Below are 26388 nucleotides of genomic sequence, written 5' to 3'. Positions count from 1 at the left end.
GACTTGCACAGACACTTGGGAAGAGTGAACACCATAATACTTGGGTTCACCTCTGAAGGGTATGAATTCAATTTTAAGAAATCACGAATTGCCCATCTCAATGTCCTATTTCTAGGATACGAGTTATCAAGTGAAGGCAAAAGCCTGGCAGCAAACTTTCTAGAAAAATGTGCGCTGCTCCAAACTCCAAGAATGCTGAAAAACTTACAATCCATTCTAGGTTTCCTGAATTTTGGAAGAACTTACGTTCTGAATTACTTAGAAAGGGTTAAACCTCTCTACGAACTAATCAAACCTGATTTCAAACCAAGTAATTGGACTCAAACACACACAGACATCCTGCGTTCAGTCCAAACAGACATGTTAGCAAAAACACAGTTACAGACACGCGAAAACGTGCCAAATCTTGTGATCCGAATCATCCCAGGGAGATGCGGATTCACGTACCTAACCTTTAATGAGGGAGAAACGGTACCAATAGCATACAAATCACACTTGAACACACAAGCTAAAATGAAGTTCACTTCTACTGAGAAAATTCTGACAGCGGTTCAAACTGCAGTAGCAAAAGAGAGAGCTCTTGCGCAGGGTAAACGCATAATAATCGTTACACCTGTACCTGCCTTAGAGGCAGTGACAAAAGCAAGAATTCCAAATGCAAAAGCTTTACATCCAAGATGGATACAATGGGTTAACTCTCTTGCTGCAACTGACGTTGAATACGTTTTTGACCCCAGCTTGAAAACACAAGAATTTCTCCAAAAAGAACACGAATGTCCTCTGCCGACCAAAATTCTGCTTCTTGAACATTATGGATGTATATTATATACAGACCGAACAGTACAACCCGCAATTGGGGGTAAACAAGCCTATAGTGCTGCGTGCACGATCGTTAAAGGTCGCTGGCCCGAAAGGCAAATTCAGACCTACGGTCACAAAAACTCAATCACTCTGAAACTGTACAGCTCAGCGAGCTGAACTACAGGCTTTCAAGATGGCGCTTGAAAATACCAATCGCGAATTCCCCACACTCATAGTGTGCGATTTGTATTTCTGCGATGAATCTTCCAACAAAGATTTGCAGAACAGGGTTAAAACGGGTTCAAAAATTCAAAGGGTGGCACAATCAAGCATAAAATGCTTTGGGAACAAGTAGTTATTTTACAGAAAGAACTACAAAAGACTCACGTGATTCATACACTGAGTCATCAGCGTGATGGCGTTCTCATTGCACGGAATTTATTGGCGGATGAAGCCGCAAAGGCAGCTGTACAAACGGCTTCCGTAGCTACAATGGCTCGCTCGGAAAAAAGTTATAGATGGTGAAACGTTACTAGCAGTACAAGCCTCAATGGAAGGCAATCATGCAGCGTTACCTCTAAACTATCCACTCATTTATAAATACATAATTGATGCAAACTCCTTTCCTTTTGCTTGAATTCCTGGAGTGGGGGACAGAGTAATTCCAAACAGGAAGCGGAGAGCTTACTTGGTTCAAGAACCACACATGGGAGAGGGTCTGGCACATCGAGGGATCTTGAAATCCCTTATAGAGTTAGAAGAGATGTACTGGTGGCCAGGAATGAGCATCCAAGTTTACGAATTTGGAATAAACTGTGATACCTGTTACTGCTGTCATAGCTTTGACAACCACCATATACCTGACTACAGTGTAGCCAGCCCAGTTCAGATACCACTGTTAAACAGCATTCGGCTATCTACATGCAGACGTCCCTACAGACAGATGCGGTCCCACAACTACCAGGACAAGATTTATTTGGTTATGGCCCCAGCGCTCGGCCGAAGCCAGAACTGTTATAAAGGATTTGCGAGTCTTTATCGGCACATACACAACCAGCATGCTACATTGTGACCAAGGTCCTGTGTTTAGCTCTCGAGCTTACAAAGAGGCTATGGTTAGCTTGGGTTTTGCATTGCAGTATTCTAGTCCCTTCCATCCTGAGGGTAATGCGGTAGTGGAAAGAAAAAAACGTGACATAAAGCAATCCATAACAGCTAAGGTATTAGGTTCGGGTGATGGGTGGGTCAAACACTTAATAAGTATCCAACGTAGTCTTAACAATCCGCCAAGAAATTCTCTGGGGGGAATCACTCCTTATGAATTACTGTTTGGTACTAGAATGATAATCGAAGACCTCGATTGTCAAACTTCAGTGGTGGAACAAAAACCCTTTGATGTCAAAAATCGTTTGGCTGTTTTACAGGACTTAAATGAAACAAGAAGAAGTCTGAGTAACACAACACAAAAGCCAACAGCCACTGGAGAAAAAACACCTGTCCAAGCAAGACCTGTCTGTATTCCAAAGATTGGGGATCTAGTCAGGGAAAAGATAGCAGTGAAGAAGGAATTTGGGCCTTCGTACAGAAAAGCAGTCTTATCAATCCAAGGAACAAGATCAGTAGTACTACCGCCACTTGCTGGTAAGAAGGAGAACCGAGTCGTGTCCATCGACCTGGTCAAACCACAATCATGTGGCCAATAATAAGCAGTAGGCCCAGTGGACTCCCAAGATGTAGCAGAAGACCAAATCCTGCTACTTTTCAAGAGGTTCAGACTGAAAGCCCGTCTCTCTATTTCTCTGCATCTCTGATGAAACAAAGCATGCACGATTGACTGAGTTAAATAGTTATCTATTGTTTCCGCGACTCTAGAGATGTGCAGGTACATGCATCAAACTCGACATTTGCGAATCCTTAATTGCGATTTTTAAGGAATCGCAATTAAGGAATTGCAAATGCCTATGCATTAAGAAATCGCTAAATAAATTGCGATTTCTTAGAATTCCTTAATTGCGATTAGCATTTTGCGAATCGCAATTAAGGAATCCCTTCCCATTCATTCCTATGGGCCTAGAGGCTCATAGGAATGAATGGGAAGACAATCTCAATTTGCGATTCGCAATTAGCTAATCGCAAATTGAGATTGCGATTTCAAGGGTGCAGGGGTGTCCAAAGGACACCCTGTTGCACCCCTGAAATCAAACAATGCACATATGTTGTGTACACACATGCCCTAAGGGCATGTGTGTGCACAACATGAAAGTTAAAAAGATGCAAAAAATTGCATTTTTCTAACATTTCGCAAAATTACCATGAGGTTCAACCTCATGGTAATTTTTTCTCTCTAATTGCGAAATCGCAATTTTTTTCAGTTTCATGCATTGCTTTTAAGGAATCTCAAAATTGCGATTCCTTAAAAGCAATCACACTTTAAAAAATCGCAAAAATAGCGATTTCTTCACTTTTTGGTTAATGCATCCCAAAAAGTGATTTGGGAATCGCAAACGGCCGAATTTTGCGATTCGCACCGTTTGCGATTCCTAAATCGCTTGATGCATGTGCCTGGCGATTTCTTATTCTTGGGAAACAAAGTTGTCACGTTTATGCGGTTGTCAGAAATTAATCCCTTCTTGTGAATTTGGGAAAGTTTCTAGTGACCTCTGAGCTAGCTGGCACTCACTATTAAGTTTAATATATTCGGTAGAGACCTAGTAGACCTCAGTCCAATGCGCAGACCCTATTGGGAATATAGGAACTACACTACACCACATACTTAGCGTCTACACCCTACTGCAGTTCCACACCACAGCAATGGAGCAGCTTCTGCGAACATCTCTGACCACTCCTTGGTTCTCATTTACTGCAGCTCACAAGATGATCTGGTGCATCAATGCCTGTTTCTTACCATATACCCAATACAAAGATCATCTGAGAGAAGAAATTGAAGCATTTTTTGATTCCAATCAGTTCTCTGTCTCCTCTGCAGACACCCTCTGATCAGCAGGCAAGGCTATGAAATGAGGTTGGGCCAAGTCCTTACAAATGTCAATCTTAAAGACCCAAATTTTGCAGCTTAAACAACAATGAATAGCTCCCCCTTCCAGTCCAAAGGCAGCAACTGCAACTGGCAAGGGCTAAACTTCCCCAACTTGCTGTAAAGAGGTCCATCACTGCTCTAGGCTGAGTAGCCTTATTGAAAATAATCAACTTACCCAGGTTCCTTTGTGGTCTAGTTCAGAGATCTCAAGGTCACACTCCGGATCTTCAGCCAGTCAACATACGATGGGCAATGGAGGGCTGGGAATGGCAGACATGTATCTCTATTACTTACCCTCCCGGCTATAAAAAGTTAATGATTGGTTGAACGATGGATGGGGAGAGCCAGCTTACTATTGTATGGTCTTTTCTGGTCTACCTCCTTTCCACCCTGTCTTCTCTCTCTGTTCATTCTGAGGATATTTATAATTCTGTATGACTTCATAGAATGTGGGGTGGCTCATGTTAGTCAGTTGACTCCAGGCTGAGGAGAAGGAAGCTGCTCCTGGTGGGGCCTTCATACCATCTTACTTACTTACCTACCTACCTCCTTGGCCACCAACTTCTTCACCACTGTAACTACTTCTTGCATAAAGATACTTTTTGAAACCACTACCTGTTTCCTGTTGATTTCATACTACGACATTTTGGCGTCGATCTGCAGGATTTCAAAGAAATTCTTCTACAACTACTTAGAAATCATCTTCAAGAAATTCTTCTACATCTATTAAGGAATCTTCAATACTGCAACTTCATCAAACACAAGCTTGTAACATCTACGCATACTTCTGGCAGTCCTAGCCCCACCAGTGACCAAAAGACACCGGTCAGCCCAACCTTTGCTTGCCAACATCAACTTAAGCTTGGTGAGTTATGAACCTTCTGTGTTGTATGCTGTTACACCTTATCTCCAGCGACTGCCTGAGCGTTTATGGATCACATACTTGCCATCCTTCTTGGCAGTGCAAGCGAGCTATTGGACTGGCACTGTTATTTTATTCATAACTCAATTTGGGCTTGCCACATTCTACCATTTGCTTGGAGATTGTGTATATTAGTTTCATTAAAGAGCCTGCCATACAATATTTTCCCTCTTCAGATACAACTCTTACAGAGAACCAGCTGGCCTGATCACCCGTCTGTGCTTCTCTGTGTTGTTGGGACCTTTATAGCAAGCTTTGCTTTTCATGTTATGATAGCGCAGTCAGTGTTTGTTGAAAGGCAACGTTTTTGGGACTGTGATGGGGATTACATTCACCTCATTCTCTGTACTTTGTGCTTTTATGTCAACTCCCTGTTCTTCTGCCTTTCGTTTTGCCATCTGCCTCCAACTGCACCTCATTATATGGTCTTACTACTTTGATGCTAACTCCATATGCAAAATATGAAGTATTGTTCTCTTCTTCCTGCTGGCAAATCAAACAGGCACACTATTTTGGGGAGGGGTTGCAAGACTGTGTTTGCATTCTTGTCTTGCATTGGCTGTGTTGGCAAATTCTGGCACATTTGGGGTACATTTATTTTGTTTTTTGTTGACTGTGATACCCCCTCCTATTTTGGCAATTCAACCGCCTTGTTGAGTTTTGAAAAAACAGGGAGCACCAAGGTACAGCGCGCGCTCTTACCTGCTTGTGGAAGTCTCCGATCTACAGTGACGTCTTGGAATCCTGGTATTTCCCTGCTGCAGTGTTTGATGCACGCTCTTGGCGACAGCCATCCTACACAACGTGCTGTAAGGGCTGCCATATTTTGGTTAACACCTACATGTATACTTCAATCTTCCTGTATTTTCTCCTATTGCCAACCAACAGTTTCATCGTCATTATGAGCACCATAGTTGGGTTTTGAACACAGGCCAACAGTCACCACTGGGAGGACATGGTACTGACTACGGATGTCGTAACAAACAGGCTTGAATAGGTGAGCGAAAGAGGCACCCAGATGGGGGTTAATGATGATGCTTTATAATGAATTAAGTAAATAAGGTGGATTAAGCCATTTTTACTATGGATGGCTTACAGATATATAAAGGACAAATCATGGGAATTTGAAAACGGAAGTAGTAAGCAAGAGGGATTGTTGGGAACAGACATACTATACAGGGATTGAAAAGAAACTAATCTTTGATAGAGGTGAGCAAAGGGTGGCAAAAGGTGGCTGTATGTATTAGCTATGGCCTGGGAATTTTGGATAATTGGAATCATGCATGTTGCATGTCTTTTTGTGTATAGATTAAAGGACGAATATAATAAAAGTTGATGAACACTTCTATGCATTGAGAATGAATTTGTGGAGCTGATTGACATGCTTGTGGTTGGAGTAAGAACAGTCATTGATCGAGGTGAGTGAAGGGTGCTTGATATCATTAGGTCTCCTCAGTGAAATCAGGACATGTGATTTATATGTTTTTTTCTTGCTTTTTCAATTGTCTTGGAAGTCTTGAACCCTGGGGACCCACTGTTCACGACGCTATAGGCAAGATTTTTTGAAACACTTTTGTTTGAATACGGACTCGATGTGGCAGGAGGTGAGATTAATAGGTTTTTATCTTGATTTGATTTTGCTTCCATTATGGGGCCTCTATATTTAAGTTATAACCGTATACAGTAGAAGGGTCATGCTGATGTAGGAATAATTTGCTTTCAGGAATATAAGGAATACACATTAGCTTTGATATTAGGCTACATTTCTACACATATAGAAGGGACATACTGTTTCAAGCGTAGAATGCTTTTAGGGACTGAAGGAGCTCACAAGCGTTGATGTTTTAGGATTGATTCCTCAAATTCAATATCCATTTTCTAATTCTGTTCAGTTTCTCCATGTGATGAAGGGAAATGCCTCTCTTCGATTCTTCAATAGGCATAGTAGGAATTGTTGGATTTTTTGTTAAAAATGACTTGAATAATCTTTGTTTAATATACCATTATGTAACTTGTACGAAATCATGTAGAACAGTGAAGATTTTGATTACGATTATATGTATAGCAGTGATTATATGTTTTTTACTTTACAGCCTTGATGATGTCCCTGATGGGGACGTATTGCATCGACTTTTGGTTGTATTTAAATTGTGAAAAGTTGGCTGACCTTGATGAATGGTCATAATAAAGAAAACAAAGTACACAGTATTCGACTGGTAGATTTTCTTTGGGACTCATCATTAACATAGAAATTTGAAGTATCAGTATTTTTTTTAAGTTTAAGAAAAACTTTATTGGGTATAAGAATGCAATGAAATAAAAAAGATACAATATTGATATTCAAAAAACAATGCTAGTAAAAACTAAATGGAGAAGAAAGAGGAAAACGAGAAAGAAAGGGATGAAGAAAAGAAGGAAAAAGGAAACTCAGCAAAGAAAGTACAATATCAATATCTGGAATGCAACAAGTTGAAAGAAAACTTGGATAAAAATAGGAAAAAATGCATACATAGAAACAGAAGCATAGGAATAAACAAGAATATATCATGGGGGTTTGGGTACTTCTTCAGTATGAGGGGAGTGAAGTACGGAGGATTTGGCTGAGGAATCTAAAAAGGTAGTATTGGGTAACCACAAAAAATCACGTTTGATAGCGATCGTAACAGGATAAACATATGCTCTATCTAATCTATGATTAAAACAAACACCACACCACCAGGCCTGAAAGGAGATGGACGATTTATCTTTCCATGCTTTAGTAATTTGTTGAAAAGCTACTGCTAGGAAAAGGTCAACAATAGAAGTGTTAAACTCAGAGGAGGACCATATATCTGAGAGGCTGCCCAGGAAAATATGTGTAAAAGAAAAGGGGAAATCAGTAGAAAAATTTGTATTAAGTTGTTGCCAAACTTTAGACCAAAAAACATGAGCTAGTGGACATAAGAAGAGCATATGTTTCGGATGTATGATGTTACAACGCATACTTTTACCACGCATGCCTTTACAACGCAGTATTTACAACGAAAACCTTTACAACGCATAGTGCTTTCGGGTGCTGGATAGTGAATAGTTTAATTTACTATTCCAACTCCAGTCCCCGTGGACACTAGGGAAGGTGTTGGATAGTAAATTAAACGTATTCCCTATCCTAGAGCGCTACCCAGCGCAATGCATTGTAATGGTTGTCGTTGTAAATGCCGTGTTGTAAAGGCACTGCGTTGTAAAAGTTGCATCGTAAAGGATGTTTCCCATATGTTTCAAATCCACCTGTAATTTCGAGCAGGACCAACATTTAGAGGGAAGAGAGGAATTTGTTGTATGCAATCTGGCAGGAGTGAGCATAAGGCGATTATAAATAAAAAATAATGTTTGGGTAGTATTGGCTGCTCTAGAAGACTTCCGTATCTTATTCCATATATCTTGCCACAAAGAGATAGAGCAAGATTCTTCCAAATCCAATTCCCATGCCAGTTCCACTGCCGACTTATCTCTGTCATCAGAAGGTTCATGCAATTTTGTATATATCTGTGAGGCAGATGAAGAGGATGACAAAAAGTATAAAGTGAGAGTAGAAGAAGAAGAATTACAAGAGACGGAAGAAGCAAGGGAGTCATAAGTGGATTGAACAGCAGCTAATAATAAATTGTATTTAGAGAGAAAGGACAAATGAAGAGAAAAACGAGTTTGAAGAGTAGAGAAAGGAAGAAAAGGACCGTCTGAAAAAAGTTGATGGACCCAAAAAAGGCCCTGAGTATACCAGGCCGCCCAGAAAAGAGTTCTATTATTGATTTTGATAAGAGGATTATACCAAAGAGGAGACTGTAAAAATCGTGTACGATCATCAAGACCAGTCAGAAACACAGGAAGGAAAAGTTTCCTAGAATTCTTTAGAATAGGTAAAGACATCTGCTTAGGACACGAGGTAATGAAACAAACTCCTTAAAAGAAAAAGGATGAAAAAAGGAGGATTCAATGTCAACCCATAGGGGAAAAGAGGCAGCATCTAATAGTGAGTCAGATAAAAAGGAAATAGAGTGAGAAAGAAAAAAGGAAGTATGATATGATGAAAAATCTGGAAAATTAACTCCTCCCAAATGCTTGGGGCGTCTAAGCTTAGAGAAAGACATTCTGGCTCATTTATTTTGCCAAAAAACAACGAGATAAAATAGAATAAATAGTTTTATAGCAAGACTTTGGAATATTAATAGGAAGATTAGAAAGGAAAAATAAAATAATAAGAACTAACATCATTTTAATAGAATCTAGCCTCCCCCACCAGGATAGAAACAAAGGGTGCCATCTTGTCGTAGAATCTGTGAGGGTGGTGTGTAAATGTTTAATATTAAGGGCCACAGTTTCATTGAAGGAGCAAACCAGAGACCCAAATACTTGATTTTGGACGGGCTCCAATGAAAAGAGGAAACCAAAAAATCAGCATGAAAACAAAATTTATTAAGAGGAAGAATATCACATTTATCGACATTCAACTTATAACCTGACACAGCCGCAAAATCAGAAACATCTGAAAGAAAAGCAGGAACAGAGATTTGAGGGTTAGAAATGAAGAGGAGGATGTCATCAGCATAAGCAGATAACTTTATTTGTTTTTCTCCATAAGAAAGCCCAGAAATATTGGTATTAAGCTGAATTTTTGTTAGAAACGGTTCTAAAGCAAGAATAAAAAGAAGGGGCGAGAAAGGACAAACCTGACGGACTCCACGAAACAAAGGGAAGGAAGGGGAGATAAGACCATTAGCAAAAATAAAGGATCTAGGAAAAGAATACAATAATGAAACATACGAAAGAAATTTATCTCCAAAACCGAACCATTTAAGAGAGGACAAAAGAAAAAGCCAATAAACCCTGTCAAAAGCCTTCTCTTCATCTAAGGCTATAGCAGCCAAGGAATGAGGCAAAGTTTGTGACTTACTAAGGACATTGAAGAATAACCGAGTATTATCTGAGAGATGACGACCCTTGATGAAACCGTATTGTTCTTTTCCTATCAGTTGGGGTAAACGTAAGCAAGAATTTTTGCAAAAATCTTATAATCAAGATTAATCAAAGAAATAAGCCTATAATTTTTACAGAGGGTATGGTCTTTATTGTCTTTGGGAAGAAGACAAATCAACGCCTCTTGAAAGGAGCCTTCAGATTTTTGAGAAGATATAAAGAAAGAAAAAAGTTGATATAACTTAGGGACAAGAAAAGAAGAAAAATGAGAATAAAACTCAATGTAGAAACCATCTAGACCAGGGGCTTTTCCTTTTTTAAGAACGCGAATAGCTTCTAAAATATCTGCAGAGCTAATATATTTGTCCAAGGAAGAGAAATCTACATCAGAAATTGAGGGAGAAGGGATGGAAGATAGATATCGATCAATGGCTGAAGACAAAGGGGGAGATTCAGGAGTGTAAAGAGTCTGGTAAAAATTGGAAAACTCACCCAAAATGTCCTCATCTTTATGAAGGATGGTATTAGAGGAGGAGACAATTGACTCAATTTTCACATGTTCTTTTTTAACCTTAAGATAATTTGCCAACATATTTCCAGCTTTATTTTCCGAGGAATAATATTTAGCACTGGATTTAAGCAAAATTAAATTGGCAGATTCGGTGGATATCTTATTGAAGGAAAGTTTGGCAGTGATAAGATTATTAAGGTCAGACTGGGATTTAGATGAGTAATATACATGTTCCAGATGTTTAATGCGGGAGGTAAGAGAGGACATAGATTGTGTGGCTAAACGTCTCATTTTAGCGACGTAAGAAATATTGAAGTCTCTAGAAGCAGCTTTAAAAGTGTCCCAAACCAATTGAGGGGATGTTTGAGGGGATTCATTGTCAGCAAAGAAAAAGGAAGCAAAACTAAGAAAAGCAACCAAGAAGGAATATCCATCTCCTATTACCTTTCTAAAATCTCCATCTCCTATTACCTTTACTAGGAGGAAGTTAAATCAAGCTGAAGGGAAACTGGGGCATGATCTGAAATTAAAATGGAACCTATATCAGAGTGGGTGATGAGTTGTGCAAGGGCTTTGGAACTAAAAAGATAATCTATACGGGATTGAGAAGAGTGGACTGGGGAGAAATATGTATATTCCTGCAAGGTAGGTTTGCAAAGCCTCCATGAATCAACTAGGGATCTTTGAGAAATAACGGAAGTGAATTGAGCATGTGTTGGGGAAGGAGAAAATCGGGAGTTGGAATTATGGTCAAGTAAAGGGTCCATAATCATGTTACAATCCCCACCCAAAATAAAATAATCATTAGTGTATTGCATTGTGGAAGCAAGACTTTGGGGCCAGAACAATTTATCAGGAACAGTAGGAGCATATACACAGTCAAAGGAATTTTGTTGACCAACAGTGATACAACAACCCACCTACCCTCCGTATCATTATCTTGTTTAACAAGCTGAACATTCAAACGTTTATGACAAAGAATAATAACACTATTACGTTTCCTAGTCCCTGGTGAAGCAAAAACCTGACCCACCCAATTACAGCGTAGTTTAGAGACCTCAACATTTTTGTTATGAATTTCTTGTAATAATACTATATCTCCTTTCAGGTGAGCTAAGTGGGAAAGAACACGCTGTCTCTTAATGGGAGAACCCAAACCTTTAACATTCCAAGAAATTACATTAATAGACATTTAAAATTCTAAGAGAAAATTGAAACATATGAGCAATAACCAGCAAAACAACCGCACAACAAGTGATAAATGGAAAAAAGGCAAGTATATAAGGAAATAGAAATAAGAAAAAAGAAGACATAAGAGAAAGAAAATATGAAGATGTCCTGAAAAAAGTATAGAGAGATGGAAAAAAGTATTGAAAGAAAGAGGAAAATGATGGGAGAAGATGGAGTAAAAGGCTTAAAAAACAAGAAAGTGAAGCAAAGGAAAGAAGAGAGCTGAGTATCAGGAAAGGAAAAAAACAGGAAAGAGGGTACAGAAAGAAGATAGAAATAGAAATTCAATATGGAAACAAAACACATACCGTAACAATACAAGAGTATTGGGGAGGGAGGAACCATAAAGGAAGACAGCACAACTGACCGAAGACCTCCACGAAGACGCGGCAAGGGGAGGAACCATCAGGCAATTGAAGAGGAACAAATGAAAAAGAACCTCAAGGGTCACAAGACCAGCAACTAAAGGAATACAAGGGAGAAAAATAACAAATACGTCAAGCAAACATGAAATTAAGACATTGCAGCTATATAACATAACATCTGCATGAAACTGGCAACATTAGGAGCAGGGCAAACAACTAGAGAGAGCATTACAATAAAAGACAGTAAGACCAACGATATTCATGGCTTTGGAACATCCATCGATTCGGTGTGACAGGAATCCAGGAACTGCTGCAAGCTAACAGGATCTTCGTAAAATGTAGTCTTGTTTTTTATAAGTGACCCAAAATATGCAAGGATGAAATAATCTGTAGCGAGCATTCAGGGCTCGTAAGGCCGGTATCATGTCCAAAAATCTCTTACGGCGATCTGCAGTAGCCTTGGCATAGTCTTGAGCAAAGAAAAGGTTAGAGCCCTTATATGAAATTTTCCCTTTCTGTTTGGCTGCATGAAGAACTCGAAGAAGATCAGTATACTCCAGAAAGTACAGAATGACACCTCTAGGTTTCATGGAGGAAGTGGAAGATGATGATGATAAACGAGATGCTGGACCAAGACGATGAGCACGTTGTATATTCAAAGGAGGTGAATTTGGAAGATTGAGAAGAGTGTGAAGAAAAGATTGAAAACACAAGATTGGATTTGACCCTTCAAGATTTTCCGCAAGGCCATAAATACGTACGTTATTAAGCCTATTTCGATTTTCCAAACCTTCAATTTGCTGTTTGAGTGAAGCAATTTCATTCTGCATAGCAGGAACCTGCACAATGACCGTTTGAGCTGAAGCCAAAGATCCCTCAAGATCCACCACTCTCTGCTGTGTATGAGACCAATTATCTTTAAGGCTCTGGAGACGGGAATTGGTCTCTGACATATAGGGTTTAAGAGCTCGGATCTCCTCCAATATAAGTTCCATAGAAATAGTATTCGACATGCCAGTAGGAGATGGAGGATTAGCTTTAGGTCTCTTCCCTGAATTACCTTTCGGAGACGGGGAGGAAGACTTGGAAAGAGATTTCGTAGAATGCGAACCAGGAGTAGCAGAACCCTTGATGGCAACGTTGTCCAATTGTGAATCATCGAACGAATCTTGCAGAACGCTAAAAGGGTTATTATCTTCCAAAGGTACATGAGAAACAGTGGGTTGTGGAAGGGCAGCAGAACGGTTGGTACGTGAAGTAGCCATCGTATGGAGAGATAAACTGTCAGACGTACTGCGTCAAAAGGAGAAACCAGCACAAGATGTGAGGTCGAAGTGAGGAAAATCTCAAAATCAAAATGGTGGCCACATCCTGAGGAGAACTGGAAATATGCAATTCAATCAGCATTAGGGATTCAGAAACAGGAATGGTAGCAAAAGTTAACCACATTCCTGAAATCAATAAAGAGAAGTAAATATCCAACATGTCGAAAGTTGAAGGACTTCAGTAGAGCAAAAGTGGCAAAAGACGGCAAAGGGATGTAATCAAAATGGCGGCTGCAGTTCAAACGCGAGCCGTCCGAAACTTGAAAGTAAAAAATATCGGTAAGGACAGCTTCTTGTGGGCTGGAAAGCACATGTAGATTTGCTGTGTACCTTCCGCCACACTTCAATACTGGTCCGGTAATCCAAGAAGGAAGAAGTTGCCTGGAGGAGCCCCCGTCACCTCACGTCGTAACGGAGCTCTCCGGAACTGCGGCCATCTTCCTTGGCGCCATAGCCATGCCCCCAAGTATCAGTATTAATAATTTGTTTTAGATATCATTACTCTCCTGTATTTGTTGTATTCCTTCTGTGATGTGTAGGTTTCGCTTTTACGTTGTACTTTTTGGATTGTCTACATTCTACATCACACATACATACATTCTTTATCTTAGTTTCTGTGTTATGGTCCTTTTGTTTGCAGTGCTGGTTCGTTGTTTTCTCCATTTCACATTATGTAGTATTTGCCTTGATGTCAGGCGTACGAGTTTGGTATGTGTTGTTTACCTATGATGATTTTGTCTCTTCAGGTGTGAGTTTTTGGCACATGTTCTTTTGGCATTGCCTTCTCCTTGTGAAAAAGGAGGATGGTGTTCGTGCCTCAGTTTTGCTACAATTCTCTTTGATTGTAGTAGTGCATTTTTTATGGAAGATTTGGGTGGTGCAAGGCCTAATCACTAATTTGTGGGCATGGGCACATTATTGGACAAATGGGACATGGCAGGCCAGTGGAATGCCACACATCCTTCGAAGATTCCGGACTGGCACACATTAGTGGACTGGTGCTCCAAGCTTGAAGAGCCCATCTACCTGGCCGAGGCTGCTGACATAAGCCTGCCAAGATATGGGGACAATGGTGGATCTTTCTGGGCTTAGCTGTGGCAGCTCCTCCTCTAAGGCATAGGAGCACTGCCCACCTTATTTTGTCCGGTGCAAAATGGAAAAATAAAATGATAATAACACTATGTTATTATCATTTTATTTTTCTGTTTTCGTGCTGGTTTGAGGGACGGGAAGGGGCTTCACTGTCATCACAGAAAACAAGGGGAGGAGCGGTTGGGGCACTTAAGTGAGCATAAATATTTGGTCGTCTTGGGCCAGCCAAACAGTCATGCATACTTTGCATGTTTCCTACCAGGCTGTACTACACAGCCTGGTGAGAGATATTCAATGGCTCTCACTGCCTGTCTGAGCGCCAAACCATGGATCTCAGACCAATCACAACACTGCATTGCAGCATTTTGATTGGCTTACTGGAGCCTGGATGTGCTTCCTGCTTTAAGCAGGAACAGAAGTGGATGACGTGAGGCAAGGCGGCGGTCCACCAGCAAGGTAAATCATTTATTTTTCTATCCCCCCCATACCCCCGCCCCACACATGCTACTAAGTGGCAGCTGCCACTGAAAACATGCATTCAAAATTTCCTCTGTGGATGTGCCGAGTGAGCTCTGACAAGGCACCAACCATCTGCACTGTACTATTGGACTATTTACTGCATTGTGTAGCAGAGCAAAGGAGCCCCTGGAGGCTCAGTTATCAAGCTTGTAATATGCAGAGAAAGCATCAAAAAATGGTAAAGCAGCTGCTGCAGTGGCATTTGTTAGTCCTTCTGGCAGGTCTGCCTGTTGAATGCTACCAGGCTCCTACCCAGTACCAATCTCATAGGAGGAACAGTGGAGCAAATAATCTGTCTACAGCAGCAACAAAAAAACAATCACAGTATGACAAGAAATCCTAATGGTCCAGATTCATTAATTCATCCCACAATGTACCACAGCGAGCCATTGGCAGCTCCTCCGCAATGGGGAGGAGATTTTCTCACTGCAGAATTATTATTGTTTTATTTTTCACTGGCAGCTGATGCTGCCAAGTCTAGGGCGGGGCCAGGCAATCCTCTCAACACTATCCAGGGACTGGGGGTTGAGGGCACTTGTAAGTGGTATGCCAGTTTGGCCATCTTAGGCCAGCCGAACAGACATGTGCACTTAGAATTTCTGCACCCAGATATAATGTACAGCTTGGTAAAGAAATGACACAGGTTCCCTGTCCCTTTGTGAGCACAGAACCAGGCTCTTCAGACCAACAGGCGCTGCTCTCACAGCATAAGAGCAGCATCAGGATTGGTTAGGGAGTCTTGGAACTGTGCTGGCCCAGAGACTTCTGGAAGAGGGTAGCACCAATTCCGCCGGCAGCGGGAGAAGCAGGTAAGTGTGTTGTTTTTTATTAGTTGCTCACAGTCTTCTCCACCATGTTATTTTGCCAGCAGCTGCAATGGTTGCAATGGTTGATTAAACAGTTTTCTTATTAACCACCCTGCATTGGGGACGTTGTAAAGGGATCTGGGCAGTAAATGGTTGCTGGTGTATCAGTATTATTAAAACAATAAAATGTGATTACATAAAACATAAATGTACAACACAAGCTGATGAAAAGCATCCCACATATCGCACCTTGCAGGCCAGTTTCTAGACCCCCATTGTTTATGGGCCACAACCCTTAGTCCCAAAAAATGGAAAACACACCTTCTGAGTTAATGTGCAAATCCTATAGGCGCTACCCTGGGCTGATCCAGCAGTGGGAGGTTATCAGTAGGCATGCATGTGTGATTGTCCTGTAACTAACAGAAGCTACTGTTTTTATGGAAGGTGTGCCTCTTTGCAATACAAAACCAGGTCACATTTAAAGAAACAATGTGTGAAAATCCTCATAAGGTACAGCGACAGGTAAACACATTTGTTCATCAAAGAACTAACACACAAATTACACACTCACAAATTTAAACACTCACAAAAATGCATGTGCAAACACAATCGCACCCATAACCATTTTCTTGCTGAAACGTTCCATATAAATGAGCTCAAGCACACACACTCTCTCAGAAACAAACATTGATGCATTTCTCTTGAGTCCTTATTTATGGTGTTGATTTATTAATGTGTTTTCGCAATGTGCTCAGCTGTTTTTTAATTGAAAGATATAAAATGACAAAGCAGTGGAGATGATTGTAGATGTTTAGAGAGATGTTGCAAATCTAAATGGCAAACAACATGTAAACATGTTTATAAAGATGTTCAGGTAGCAAGAACCATGTTTGAACCATGACCAAGTTTGCGTTGCAGTTTGACCACACAACGTGGTATGTGGGCGGCACAAACCTTAAGTTAGATTTATGAAACCATGCAAGCCCACTTTGCGTGGCCCAGGAGTGGCTGCATAAATCTGGAGTAAGGAAATGCAGTGCAAATTGCTGCGTTGCCTTACTCTGCCAGAGAACAGACTTCCAGGCGCATTGGGACCGAGTCACAGAATGAACTTAAGACTCAATCCTAAACTTACTGCTAGTTTGGTATTCACAGAATGCACTTACTACTTTTGGTAATCACAGAAGTTAGGTGAATGCCAAAAGTAGTAAGAGCATTCTGTGAATACCAAAATAGTAGTAAGTTTAGGATTGAGTCTTAAGTTCATTCTGTGAATCGGGCCCTCTGTGTGAGTGTCCCACACAACTCCCACAGATTTTGAAACATTCTGAGATTTACCAGAATTGGTAAACATTGGAATGCGCTAAAATTATAAGCCTTTCCAGGGTAGGCGTAAGAAGGAGAAACATCTTTATTTATCTTTATCTCATTACTTGCTGTTTCTATGTGGTCTGCTGCACATACTAAAAGAGGAATATGCCTCTCAGGATTGTTTTTTGTTGCAGGATGGCCCTTCCTGCACAAAAACAATACTTCATGCAGCGGAGGCACCCTCGGTGCCTGTGTTGGCGCTAGACTGACGAAAGGCGCTAGCACTGCAGAAAAGCCAGAAATGCGCTGTGTTCAATTAAATAGAGCACGTCTCTCCCTTTCCCTGTCACGCAGCGCCACAAGGTGACAAGTTCGTATATCTACCCCGAAGGGTCTTCCAAGCATGACCTTTGGCGCCCTTCCACACTTATGGAAATGTTCAAAAGGTTTAACCTGACGACAATCATGTGGTAAAAAAGCTACCGGCGCATTTATCGGGCACATATTTTAATATGATATTGAATCCTGCCAGACTGCTAATGAACCACTTATTATTTTTGCTCTCGAGTGGAATAATCTGCTGCCAGGAAGCCAGGTATGTCATTGATTTGAAGGGCATCTTCCGAAAGAACTAATACAACTTGCAAGAGACGAACTCTCGGGTACAATGAAAAGTACTGTCATACACTGGTCTCCTCAGTGTATTGACACTTTCGAGGTGTATGATTCCGACACTCATTAGACTGTTGTACGTCATTGACACTGGCAGGGATGGCACACGTCATCCGACAAACCTCCCACCCACCCATTGCAGTGCAAATGCAATAGTGGGCCAATCTATTTCCGTCGCCTTACCAATTTCATTTCAATAATGGGCTCGCTTCATGCTGAAAGTTTAATGTAATGCCCCTCGCTGTATTTCCTAAATGTACCCGATTAATGTATTATCAAAATAAATATAGCAATTGGAAACAGAAGAATGTTTGGTTTAACATTTCAGAAAATTAATTTCTACGTTTTGTTTTTGTCATTGAATATCCGTAAAACTGTTTATAAAAAATGATCTCCCTCTACACTGTAGGAGCACTGCACGGCTACACACTGGAGGGGAACCATGCACTATCGGGTCTTTAAACCTCACATTTTAACACAATTTAATCAACAGTAGCACAGTTTGACAATTGTTCATTTAAAAATAAAAAAATCAGCAGGAAGTAATAATCAGGACCACTCATTGCTTATAATTCACTATATTCAACAGTACCCATGACTAATACTGCCTTTGAAAGCTGTCTTTATTGGCCAGGTGGCTTCTTGAAAGAACTCACACAGAACTCTGAGCTCCAATCGACATGAGTAGATGTTGTGCCTCTCAATCTCTCTGTACACAGGAGCTGTCACTACAAGTGCATCATAGATTCTCATACTTCTGTATCTATTTCAGTGTCTGAAGTGCACCCTGTGTGCCACCCCTGAGAAGGACTCTGCTGTCATGTCAGTCTCCATCGCTCCACCAGCCTGATGCACAGTACAGAACAATGCATGGAAGAAACAGGACCTCGGCGACCGAATTCATTCTCCTTGGTCTCTCGGAAGACCCACTTCTGCAGGTCCCTCTTTTCTTGTTGTTTTTAAATATCTATATAACCACCTTAGTGGGAAACATCAGCATCATGATCCTGATCAGGATATCACCGCAACTTCACATTCCCATGTACTTCCTGCTCTGTAACCTGTCCTTTGTTGACCTTTGCTACTTTTCTGTTGTGACTCCCAATATGTTGGTAAATATTCTGTCGGAGAAGAAAACGATTTCACATGCAGGGTGCATGGCACAGATGTTTTTCTTTGCTACCATGGGTGGTTCAGAGGTTTTTCTTCTGGCCCTCATGGCTTATGACAGGTATGTGGCTGTATGCAATCCATTACTCTATGCAGCGATCATGACCAAGTCAGCCAGTGTACACCTACCACTCGGAGCCTATTGTTGCGAATCGTCCTCAGGATCGGTTTGTAGAAAGGTACGCCCACCTCTAAATCTAGCCAACACCTGGAATGCCTTTATGGCACAGAGTATTGACAAGATTAAGTGAGGGGAAAAAATAAGAAAGATCAAGGAAGGAAAGGATGGGGACAGCAGGGAGGGAGATCTGTAAGACACAAACAGAACACAGGCATAAGACTAAATCCCTATACTGTAAATGCATCAATACTATTTTCTTGACTATGAGGGTTCATACCTGTAAAAGAAAATATAATGCCTTGTGGATGTGTAGAAGCAACGTAGGGTTGGATACGAGGTAACTATGGAAAATGGAACATACAGGAACATAAATATTCTAGACCAACATTTACACAGTTTCTGATACAACCCAACCTATTCACCTCTATGCACCTACCTAATTGTGACTCCCTTAAACGTCACAGGGGTAGAGTGCGACCCACACCTCCTAAACCCCTGTTAATACAAAAGTCAACAATTCAAGTTACACATAAATGTACATAGGATCCGTGATACCCTTCTACACACAGTATTGCAAATTCCAGACAAGGCACCTCTGGAAGGTCTCTTGATGGTATCTTCAACTAATACCTCTTAGTTGAGTTCCAGGACAATTCGTATTTACAAGCAAAATAAATCACCACCAAAAAAGGAGTAGCTATCCCAAGTTCGATAGCTAAACTTGAATAACCCGCCGTTGGCCGAAAATACCAACCGGGTCAAATCCCAAACATGATCCAACAAGCACGAGTACCAACAAACAAGGTCTCCACAAATGGTTTCACAACAGCAAGAGGCGAGTAGGGGACAAGTCACCGCTGAACTCGAACCTCTCAACGCAGCAGCAACAACACGCTTACCGCACCCGATCTCCAATTCTCCTAGGACAATAACCACGTCAGGACTGGAATCACCGACAACTTGCTCCGGCCGCCATTCCTTTTTATCGCATAGCGGAAACGCGATGCGCCGCAAGGAATGCCGGGAATTGTAGTCTATTCCCGGAGGATGCCGGGATTTGTAGTTCGCGGTACCTCCGCGATCGTAACAATACATCCCTCTCTCAACCACGCGGACAGGGGCCAGGCTTCAATGGACACCTCCTATGGAATGCAGACACCAACCTCGGGGCATGGACACCTAGAGCAGGTTCCCAGGAGTTCTCTTCAGGTCCGTACCCCTTCCAGGACACCAGATACCACAACTTACTCCTCCTGAAACGGGAGTCCAGTATACGACGAACCACATACTCCTCCTCACCCTGCACCAAAACAGGAGGAGGATGGGACCGGCCCCTCGACGAGGATGGTTTCAGCAAAGAAACATGAAACACAGGATGTATGCGGAGATGAGAAGGGAGCTTCAGCTTAACCGCTACAGGATTAACCCTTTTTAACACCCTGTAAGGACCAATGTATCTAGGGTTGAACACACTGTGCTTCTTGAAACGCAAGTTCCTGGTAGACAACCACACCTCGTCCCCTACACCATACAAAGGACCTTGCCTCCGATGCTTGTCTGCCGCAGCTTTATACTTGCATTTCACCGCTCGCAGGTTGTCCTGCGCCTTGACCAATGTCTCCTTGATATGTGCCACCCTATGAACCACCCCCGGAAGCAAGGAGTCAGTTTCAGGTTGCACAAATGGAAGAAAACGTGGATGTCTGCCGTACAAACAGTAGAACGGAGAGATCTTAGTGGACCCATGTGTGGCATTATTATAGGCCACTTCCGCCAACCATAGATAGTCCACCCAGTTCTCCTTGTCATTGTCCACGTAGCATCTGAGATACTGCTTAAGGGTTTGGTTCAACCGCTCAGTCTGTCCATCAGTCTGTGGGTGAAAACTGGTGGAGAGTGCGGACTCAATATGCAACGAGGAACACCATGTCTTCCAGAATTGAGCTGTGAACTGAGACCCTCTGTCAGAAACAATGACGCTCGGCAATCCATGCAACCTCACTACGTTGACCATCAGCATGAGTGCCAGCTGACCCGCCGAAGGTACCTGTTTACAGGCCACAAAGTGCCCCATCTTGGACAGGTAATCAACCACCACCATGATGGCTGTGCAACCTTTATCAGCGGGAAGGCCGACGATGAAGTCCACTGAGATCCGATCCCAAGGAATCGTTGGAGTAGGAAGAGGCTGCAACAACCCCTGCGGATAGCCATGGTCCGATTTCATCCTGGCGCACTGTGCACAGGCTGCCACCCAGCGCCCTACATCAGGTCTCACCGAAGGCCACCAGAACTGTCTTAATACACGGTCCAGCGTCTTAGCCACCCCAAGATGTCCTGCGCTAGGTGATTCATGGCACCAGATGTATACCTGCCGTCTCAGAGCCCTAGTAGGGATCAGCAACCGGTTATGGAACATCGGCAGGCCCCCATACAATCTCCATTCCCGATGGCTACCCAACCACTTCTTCCAGTCAAAGGAGTTCACTCCCTGCCGAACGTCTCTCAGGAACGTGTCCGGCTGCAATGCACACACCACCTTCTCCGGAGCCACTATGCTCGCCTCAGCCTTTTCCTCATTCGGACTGCAAGTTGACTGGCGCGTCAGAGCGTCAGCTTTCCTATTGTCAGCACCCGGGCGGAAGGTGATGATGAAATTGAATCCGGAGAAAAACATCATCCACCGGAGCTGTCTGGGAGATAAATGACGCGCCGCAGACATGAACTGCAAATTCCGATGGTCGGAATAAACAGTGACCACGTGACGAGCACCCATGAGAAAATGACGCCATTCCTGAAAAGCGTCACGTATTGCTAGCAACTCATTTTCTGCTATGTGGTAGTTCAATTCCGCCGGATTCAACTTTCGTGACATGTATGCCACTGGGTGTAGCTGACCAGTCTCTGAATTGCGTTGAGACAAGACCGCCCCTATTGCCACTTCCGAAGCGTCCGCCTCCACAATATAGGGCTTGCCCGGGTCAGGATGTGATAACACAGGGGCTGTTACAAATGCTTCTTTAAGGGACGAAAAGGCGGCTTGTGCCTCTTCAGACCACACAAACCTTTTGCCTTTCTTCAGCAGGTGTGTTATAGGCGCCACCAACCTCGAGAACTGATTTATGAAACGCCTATAGAAATTGGCGAAACCCATGAAGCATTGTACATCCCTCACACAAGTTGGAACAGGCCAGTCTCTTACCGCCACCACCTTCCTGTCCGCCATTTCTTGACCCTCCGGACTCAGCATCACTCCCAGAAATTCCACCACATGCACATGAAAATCGCACTTGCTGATCTTGCAGTATAGATGGTTAGCCTGCAAGATAGTGAGCACGCTGGTGACATGTTGGAAATGTAGTTCCTCTGATTCGGAATATACTAGTATATTGTCAATATAGACAATTACATAACGGTCCAAGATGTCCCGGAACACGTCATTCAAAAAGAATTGAAAGGCCGCAGGGGCGTTACAGAGCCCGAATGGCATTACTCTGTACTCAAATAACCCATATCTGGTTTTGAAGGCAGTCTTCCATTCATCCCCGCTGCGCATGCGGACCAGGTGATACGCCCCCTTTAGATCTAATTTAGTGAATATCGTAGCCTTCTTTACTTGTTCCAAAAGCACACTGATCAAGGGCAAAGGGTACCTGTTTTTGATAGTGATGGCGTTTAACGCACGAAAGTCCACACAAGCGCGCAGCTCACCATTGGCTTTAGGAATGAAAAAGAGAGGCGATGCGGCTGGGGATTTGGATGGGCGTATAAAACCCAAGGCTAACAACTTGTCCAGATATTCCCTAAGATGCATGTTTTCGGGTTCTGTTAGTGCATAAATCCTACCACATGGAATGGAAGCACCTGGGACCAGATCGATTTGACAGTCATACTGTCTATGCGGTGGTAACCCCTCAGCTTGTTCTTCGTTAAACACCTGACTAAACGACTGATACTCAACAGGGAGTTGCACACATTTTTCCGCTGCAGTAGCTATACAGGACCCCCCTAACAAACCCTGAACTGGTCTCATTGATTCCTGAAAACAATGAAGCAGACAAAACTCAGAATTCATGTGCACCGTTCTCGAGTCCCAGTCTATCTTGGGGTTATGTTTCTCCAACCAGGGCAGACCGAAAATAATGCCATATTGAGGAGCCCTGATCACACCAAAAGTAAGCATCTCTGCATGCCTGTCCTCCAACCTCACCTCGATTGCTTCAGTTTCATAACTGATCGGACCCATGCTCAACTTCCTCCCATCCACACCATACACCTCTTCTGGTTTTTCCTTAGGAACCAAAACTATCCCTAGACGTTTGGCTTCTTGAGAATCAATGAACATGCCCGTCGCCCCAGAATCCACCATAGCAGAAGCTTCTATCGCTTTCCCAGACAACATTAGTACAACGGACACATACAGATGATTAGTCATATGCTGTAGTTTGTTACTCAATGAAGGGACATAATGAGGACTCCAAGAAACCCCTTCCTGTTTCCTAGAGTCTGCTAGTTTTCCGATGCCTTCTCTGCTTCAGCAGCAGCCACTCGGCTACCCTTGAAACGGTTGGATTTAGGCTTCACAGGGCATTCCCTTACATAGTGGCCTTTCTTGCCACAATATAAACAAAGGCCCTGTTTACGCCTCGATTCCCTTTCTGCTGGTGTCAAGGCCGTTCTCACAGCACCTATTTCCATGGGCTCGGATGAGGAACCTGCCCCGGCTTCCTTAGCTACATGTGTCTCTACCACTGGTTTCCTTCGGTTATCCCCCTTCCTCTCGCCCAGTCTATGATCTAGACGCAGGGCCAAGTTAATCAATCCCTCACATGTGGTAGGCTGGGGGTCGATTTGTGCAATCACATCTTTGAGTTCATCATTCAAACCTTGATGAAATAAAGATGCCTGTTTGTTTTCAGGCCATGTGGTTTCCGTTACCAAGCGTCTAAAGGCATTCAAATATGTCACAAGATCCTTTTTTCCTTGCCTTAGCTCCAACAATTCTCTGTCTGCAGTATAAGAATCGGCCCTCCTGTCGAATACCCGTAGGAATTCTGTTTTGAAGGCCTCCCAATCATGCAACAAAGGATCGTTGCGATTAACTAGGGGGACAGCCCACTGTGCAGCATTGCCCGCTAAATAAGAAATTAGAAAGGACACCTTCGCCTGATTGGTGGGAAACGATCTAGGCTTACAGGAATAGTGCAACGCTATCTGGGTGAGGAACACCTGCACCTTATCCGAATCCCCACTAAACCGTTCGGGTGAAGCCAATGGTACTGATACTGGCATCTCTACCACAACCGGTTGAGGTGGAGGTGTACCCCCCACATCAAAGGGATTGCGTTGGACGATGTCCACACGTGCCCTCAAGTCCGCAGTCTCTAGCCGAGATGCTGCTACCTCTAACTGTAACGCACCCAGAGCTTCTATCACATCCTCTAAAGTGGCCATACCAGCACAACCCGACCGGGAGGACAAGAATTCGTGGGTCGGTGATTCTGTTGCGAATCGTCCTCAGGATCGGTTTGTAGAAAGGTACGCCCACCTCTAAATCTAGCCAACACCTGGAATGCCTTTATGGCACAGAGTATTGACAAGATTAAGTGAGGGGAAAAAATAAGAAAGATCAAGGAAGGAAAGGATGGGGACAGCAGGGAGGGAGATCTGTAAGACACAAACAGAACACAGGCATAAGACTAAATCCCTATACTGTAAATGCATCAATACTATTTTCTTGACTATGAGGGTTCATACCTGTAAAAGAAAATATAATGCCTTGTGGATGTGTAGAAGCAACGTAGGGTTGGATACGAGGTAACTATGGAAAATGGAACATACAGGAACATAAATATTCTAGACCAACATTTACACAGTTTCTGATACAACCCAACCTATTCACCTCTATGCACCTACCTAATTGTGACTCCCTTAAACGTCACAGGGGTAGAGTGCGACCCACACCTCCTAAACCCCTGTTAATACAAAAGTCAACAATTCAAGTTACACATAAATGTACATAGGATCCGTGATACCCTTCTACACACAGTATTGCAAATTCCAGACAAGGCACCTCTGGAAGGTCTCTTGATGGTATCTTCAACTAATACCTCTTAGTTGAGTTCCAGGACAATTCGTATTTACAAGCAAAATAAATCACCACCAAAAAAGGAGTAGCTATCCCAAGTTCGATAGCTAAACTTGAATAACCCGCCGTTGGCCGAAAATACCAACCGGGTCAAATCCCAAACATGATCCAACAAGCACGAGTACCAACAAACAAGGTCTCCACAAATGGTTTCACAACAGCAAGAGGCGAGTAGGGGACAAGTCACCGCTGAACTCGAACCTCTCAACGCAGCAGCAACAACACGCTTACCGCACCCGATCTCCAATTCTCCTAGGACAATAACCACGTCAGGACTGGAATCACCGACAACTTGCTCCGGCCGCCATTCCTTTTTATCGCATAGCGGAAACGCGATGCGCCGCAAGGAATGCCGGGAATTGTAGTCTATTCCCGGAGGATGCCGGGATTTGTAGTTCGCGGTACCTCCGCGATCGTAACACCTATCTAGTATCCTCCATTAATGCCTTGATTCAAACCATTTTCACTGCCAAGTTGAACTTTTGTGGTAGTAACACAATCACACATTTCTGCTGTGATGTCCCACCACTTTTGAAGCTCTCCTGCTCTGACACCTCTATTAATGTGGCCCTGTTGGTTTTTGTGGCTGGTGGCCTCATAGTAGCATCACTACTCTTCATTTTAATTTCTTATCTCTGCATTGCTTATGCCATCCTACAAATTAGTTCCTCAAAAGGCAGATGGAGAACGTTTTCTACATGTTCCTCCCACTTCATCTGTGTCACCTTATTTTTTGGAACTCTTATATTCATGTACGTCAGACCCAGCTCAAAGTATTCCATGGAACAGGACCGCATGGCCTCAGTATTCTACACAACTGTTATTCCCATGCTGAATCCTCTGATCTACAGCCTGAGAAACAAGGAAGTCAAAGCAGCCCTAAGAAAAGCAAGACACAGAATGTCTTTGTGACAAGCCATTCTCTATTGAAGAAGCACAAACTTCTGAACAGACTCTGTTGATCCTCATGATTTTATATAGGAGATACAATAATGTTGAGTTCTGATTTAGGGGTGATGCTGAATGAGTCAAAGTCAAACACATGCTAAAGTGTAAAGAACTACAAAAGTGTGGATTATAATGCGTATCAGTTATGGGTTGAAGATACATCTTTTTGGTCTGTCCACATCCTTTCCCATGTTATGCCACTGTGTATGCCAAATTGATATGAAACTTTACAGTATGTATGGTATTCAGATTATTCGTCCATACACTCTCATCAATAAATTGAACAAATATTGAACATGGGTATGAAGATAAATCAAATATCTTGGGTCCTTGTACTAGCCTTAGTCGCACACTTATTTTCTAATAGGTTGCATTTCAAGTTATCCATTCACAAGTACCACCCAAACTCAGGGGTCAGTTAGTGGTCAGTTGTTTGTAATCATAGCAGCAGTCACAG

The 26388-nt window shown here is 42.6% G+C and overlaps 1 protein-coding gene across 1 annotated transcript; it reads left to right on the top strand.

Annotated features, from left to right (window-relative positions):
• Positions 1–6269: 6269 nt before the first annotated feature.
• Positions 6270–25895, top strand: LOC147734997 (olfactory receptor 5AP2-like). The gene is made up of 3 exons (XM_086952550.1): positions 6270–6364; positions 18317–18865; positions 25406–25895. Exons 2-3 carry the CDS (start codon positions 18411–18413, stop codon positions 25893–25895), a joined length of 945 nt encoding a protein of 314 aa, XP_086808676.1. The 5' UTR covers positions 6270–6364; positions 18317–18410.
• The last annotated feature ends 493 nt before the right edge of the window (positions 25896–26388 follow it).

The sequence above is a fragment of the Lissotriton vulgaris genome, chromosome 1_2 (genome assembly GCF_964263255.1).
Source record: "Lissotriton vulgaris chromosome 1_2, aLisVul1.2, whole genome shotgun sequence".
Classification (NCBI taxonomy): domain Eukaryota; kingdom Metazoa; phylum Chordata; class Amphibia; order Caudata; family Salamandridae; genus Lissotriton; species Lissotriton vulgaris.
Note: the sequence above shows the minus strand (reverse complement) of the source record. Positions and strands in the feature narration are given on the sequence as shown.

Excerpts from the sequence above, each read along its gene's own strand:
- LOC147734997 (XM_086952550.1), top strand. The coding sequence starts at position 18,411 with ATGCATGGAAGAAACAGGACCTCGGCGACCGAATTCATTCTCCTTGGT. Across the intron at positions 18,866-25,405 it reads CTCGGAGCCTATTGTTGCGA|CTATCTAGTATCCTCCATTA; the intron begins ATCGTCCTCAGG and ends CGATCGTAACAC.